Source organism: Acanthisitta chloris, unplaced genomic scaffold, assembly GCF_000695815.1.
Source record: "Acanthisitta chloris isolate BGI_N310 unplaced genomic scaffold, ASM69581v1 scaffold31574, whole genome shotgun sequence".
Lineage (NCBI taxonomy): Eukaryota > Metazoa > Chordata > Aves > Passeriformes > Acanthisittidae > Acanthisitta > Acanthisitta chloris.
Genome location: NW_008670338.1, coordinates 5,795 through 10,461, shown reverse-complemented (window position 1 = coordinate 10,461; position 4,667 = coordinate 5,795). Strand labels below are relative to the sequence as shown.

Genomic DNA, 4,667 nt, shown 5'->3' with positions numbered 1-4,667 from the left:
TCCATGCTCTCTGCCCCTGCACCCGCTGCCTGCACTGCTCAGCAGGGCACAAGCAGCCCTGGGTGCTGTTGGGCTGCTCAGCACATTTCTGGGCTTGTTCCTCTGGGCAGAAACCACCTTCGTGCCTGTGTCCCCGCGGAGCGGGCGGGCAGAGCCGGACGATGTCCTCGCCGCCATCCGGCCCAGCACTTGCCTGGTTTCCATCATGTTGGCCAACAACGAGACAGGGGTCATCATGGTGAGTCTGTGGGCAGCGGGTGGGACGGGCTGAGGGCATCCTCACAAAGAGCTGCCTGATGAGAGGGTAGCAGTTCCTAGGACACAGACCCTCATCCCTCCCGCCAGCCTCTCACGGAGCTGAGCCAGCGCGTCCGAGCCCTCAACCAGCGGAGAGCAGCGGAGGGGCTGCCCAGGGTCCTGGTGCACACGGATGCGGCACAGATGATTGGCAAGGGGCGTGTGGATGTGCAGGAGCTGGGGGTGGACTACCTCACTGTTGTGGGACACAAGGTATGGCCCTACCTCACTGTTGTGGCACACCAGGTATGGCCTTACCTCAGCATCGTGGGACGCTAGGTGTGGCCCTGTTCGGGTGGGCCAGCTGCTGTTCGCTCTCAGACATCTCTGCTGGGCTGCCAGGGGGATTTGGGGTGCCTCTCACAGCTTGGTACCTCATCAGTGGCCAAGTTTTCCTGCTGGACGGTGCTCTGCAGACAGACTTCACTCCAGTGAGCTGGGAAGCTGTCTGGAGCAGGGAGCAGGAACAGCTCTGCTGAGGCCTGTGCCTGTGAGGCAGGCAGGGATCAGCACAGGAGGACAGGAGAGGGACAGCTGTCTGTCTCCCGGGGGTCACCGTGGCTGTTTCTCCCCACAGTTCTACGGCCCACGCGTCGGCGCGCTCTACGTGAGCGGCCCCGGCACCTCCACCCCACTGCACCCCATATTCTTCGGAGGGGGCCAGGAGAGGAACTTCCGCCCGGGGTAAGGGCACAGGCAGTGACCTGGAGAGCTGGGCCCCGGGCTGGTGGTCAAACCACATGTGGCTATCTGCTCTGAGCTGAGCCCTGGGGCAGGCAGGCTCGCACAGAGAGCTCCGTGGCTGGGAAAGGAAGGCTTTGCCATGGGTGGAACCGCAGGGTGGAACTGCCCCTTCCCAGCCATCTCAGAGCAGGGTCCAGAACCCCCTGCCAGTAATGAGGGGTTCCAAGAGGGAATGTCTGTGTCTGAGGTTGGGTTTCTGGTCTGGAGAAATAACTCACTGTTCCCTCTTCTCTTCCAGTACAGAGAACACCCCAATGATCGCTGGCCTTGGCCAGGTGAGTTGATGCTGGTCATGGGTGAGTGGTTCCTTGCAGGTGCTGTCTGGCAGAACCAGCATGGGGACAGCCAGCTGCACCCCCCCACTCACTAGAAGTGACAAACTTTGGGTGCAGGAGGGAGGGTGAGCTGGGACATGAGAAGGGGCTTTCTGGTGGCAGCTCAAGGAGGCGCTGCAGGGCACATGCTGCAGGCTGTGTAGCCCTGGCAGTCACACAGCTCACGTGGCACAGGTCCCTGAGAGGCTGCTGAGGACACAGGGCACATGGCAATGACAGAGGCTGTTCCCAGGCTGGACTCACATGCCAGGGGCTGTGCATGGAGGGGTGTGTTGGGGGTTGCTGATGGAGCCTGTCTGGGTTTTCTCTCTGCAGGCTGCAGAGTTAGTGAGCAAGAACTGGGAGGCCTATGAGGCTCACATGCGGGATGTCCGGGATTACCTGGAGGCCAGGCTGGAGGTGAGCAGATCTGGTCCCCTCCCAGGGTCTCAGCCTGCAGAGTTCAGGGCCTGGAGCAGGCTGGGTATGTCCCCTTCTCCAGCCCTGCCACCCCCTCATCAGGACAGAGGGGTTCACAGCCCTCTAATTTCTCCAGGCCTCCTTTGGGAAGCAGAGGATCCACTTCAACAGCCACTTCAAGGGTTCCAAGCGACTCTGCAACACCTCTAACTTCTCCATCCTGGGACCAGACCTTCAAGGTAGCTCTTACCCCCCTGCTTCCCCGTGATGGTGCCCACAGAGCCAAGTACTGCCCCTCACAGCACCCTGTGGCAAGGGACCAGCAGGTGCTTGGCCATGGGAGATGAGGCAGGAGTGTCCTCAGAGAGACACTGGGCACTGGGCAGCTGTGTTGTGTGTGCTGCAGGGTACAGGGTGCTGGCTCACTGCAAGGTGCTTCTCGCCAGCGTCGGGGCCGCCTGCCACTCTGAGAAGGGAGATCGGTAAGCTTCGCTAGGCCCAGAGCCTCTTCCAGAGCGGGTGGGAGGGAGGGAAACGGCAGGGAGAGAGACCATAGCTGGCTGTGTGCAGCCTCACCTGGAGCAGAGAGGGTGCAGTGCTTTCCAGAGGGGCTGAAGGGCTGTGAAGGGCATTGTTGCAGGAGACACAGCTGGGGTGCTTGACTGCTGCTCAGAAGGATTTTGTCCCTCCCGGCTTTGGTGATCCAGGTGAGCTTGGAAATACTCTTGAACTTCTGGCACTGCCAGATGAGAGCCTGCCTTGTGTCTGTGTGTGCCTGGCTCACCTGCTGCAGCTCAGTTTGGGTCTCCAGATGATTCCTTTGGGGTGTGTGGGGACAGCAGGTGCTTTTGGTCCCATCTAGAGCAGTGCCCTGTAGATATGGGACAGGTGCTTCCTTGGAGGGGAAGAGCAGGATCTCTAGATTCCTGGTGCTGCATGGTGCTTCCTCAGCCTTCGAGTTAACCCCACTCACCCCCGTGCCTGTGTTTCAGGCCCTCCTCGATCCTGCTGAGCTGTGGGATCCCCCACGACGTGGCACGGAACGCCTTGCGGCTGAGCGTGGGGCGAGACACCACCCGGGCGGACGTGGACCTGGTTGTGCAGGACCTCGTGCAGGCTGTGGCACAGCTGGAGCAGGGCCAAGCTTCATAGAGCTCAGGTTCTCAGGGTGGGACTGTGCCTTGCTTAGCCCTAGGTGCTGGCTGCCTATGTCAGTTTGGGCTCGGGTTTCAGCCCCTCATCCCTAAACTGAGCTGCCCCAGCCTGTGATGGTGGATCAGACCTTGGGGAGGGGCTGGTGGTGGCAGGAGGAGGAAGTGGGATCGCCCAGTTTGGCAGCAGTGTGCCTAGCCGTGTGTCAGTGTGTGCTCACAGGGGTCCTGGCAGGGCCAGCACAGCTCTGCAGCACCTCTGGCTCCATCAGAGAAACCAGCACAGGTGCTGGAGGTGGCAGGGAGTAGTGCTGAGGAGGCTTTGCTGCTCTGGGGCTGGGGCAGCTCGGGAGCTGGCTCAGGACTCTGTCCCTGCGGCACAGGGCAGGGTTCAGGGACTTGCTGTCGGGGGCTCCTTGCTTGCCAGCCTGTGCCCAGCTGGTTGTGTGCGTGCTGGCATGACAGAGCCTCAGAGCTCAGCTCCCCGCAGAGCGACAGGTGAGGCGGTCACGGGAGGTGGAGCCTCTTGCCCTGGTTGCTTTGCACAGAGGAAGCTTTCCCACTGAGCACTCAGAGGAGGAAGGACCATCTGCCCCAGAGGGAGATGAGGGCTTGATAGAAGCACTGCAAGATTCTGGGCTGGGCACTGCCCTGACCCTGCCAGGGCCCTGAGCTACCAAGGGATTTTTTGGCACAGCTTTTTCAGCATCATCTTGCCTTAACTGCTCCCCTTCCTCCTGTCCTTCCTACAGTGGGCAGAGCTCCTGTTGCTAGCTCCACATGCTGCTAAAGGAAACAGCTGTGACTGTGCCAGCACCTGAGAAAACATTCCCCTGCGCAGCCCAGGGTGTCTCACAGCACCAGCACAGGAGGACACGAGTGTCACACGGGCCAGGACCGTTGCCAGCTGGGCTGACTGCTGTTGAGGAACCTTGTCTCCCTGGATATTCACAGGAATAAAAGTAACTGCTGCTGCTGTGGCTTTTTAACAAGTAAAATGTGTTTTCCGTGTGGGAAACTGGACTGGTTGGGGTCATTTGAGTGATGCATTTTCCCTTGGAAAATGCTCGTGTCCCAGAAGAGAGGCACAGTCTGCTGGAGCGAGGAGGTGCCTGCTGGCACGGAGCCCATGGACACAGGTTCTTAGATGCTGGCCTTGCTCTTTGCAGACATATATTAGCACAGCCAGGAATTCTCCTTGGGGCCATAAAACTCTGGGGCTCTTTGTAAATCTGGCGTCTGACTGGAGTGCTAGGGTCCAAGCACCCTCAGTCACTGGTCCTGCCAGGCTGGTCAGTGTTACCACTGCTGCTCACACCTCCATCTCAAATGCAATCTCTTATTTCTCCCTTTTTTTACCCTCCCTTGCATAATATTCAAAGCCTCTTTTAGAAAAAGTGGTTCCACAGAAAGGGTTTTGCCCTGCCTCAGGGGTAGATCTTTAATCTGTCACAGACCTCACAGTTCTTGGGGACCTTTCACAGCTGTGGCACAGCTGGATGTGCACTTTTTTGGGGCTGTTCCCCCCCCACAGGAGGTCTGAGCTTCCTGCATCAATTCAAGTAGAAATGTAGCCACAAAGCACAAAAAGCTTTACTGACTTCTTCTTTATACACGCAGGAAATGCAAGTTTTAGCCACAGACATTTAGCGTTGGTTCGTTTAGAATATTGCAGCCAAAGCTTAACAAGGTTACAGAGGATGTGAGAACTCTGGTTGACCATTTAAATAGCTCATTTTCC

General features: G+C 58.6%; 1 protein-coding gene across 1 annotated transcript; it reads left to right on the top strand.

Moving 5' to 3' along the window:
* Positions 1-110: 110 nt before the first annotated feature.
* SCLY (selenocysteine lyase) lies at positions 111-2,927 on the top strand (the record flags this gene model as incomplete). Its single annotated transcript, XM_009073652.1, has 8 exons — positions 111-238; positions 346-510; positions 875-981; positions 1,280-1,316; positions 1,692-1,775; positions 1,912-2,014; positions 2,182-2,257; positions 2,768-2,927. Coding segments are annotated over 8 exons (860 nt in total), but the record flags the coding sequence as incomplete, so codon positions are not given.
* Between the last annotated feature and the right edge of the window lie 1,740 nt (positions 2,928-4,667).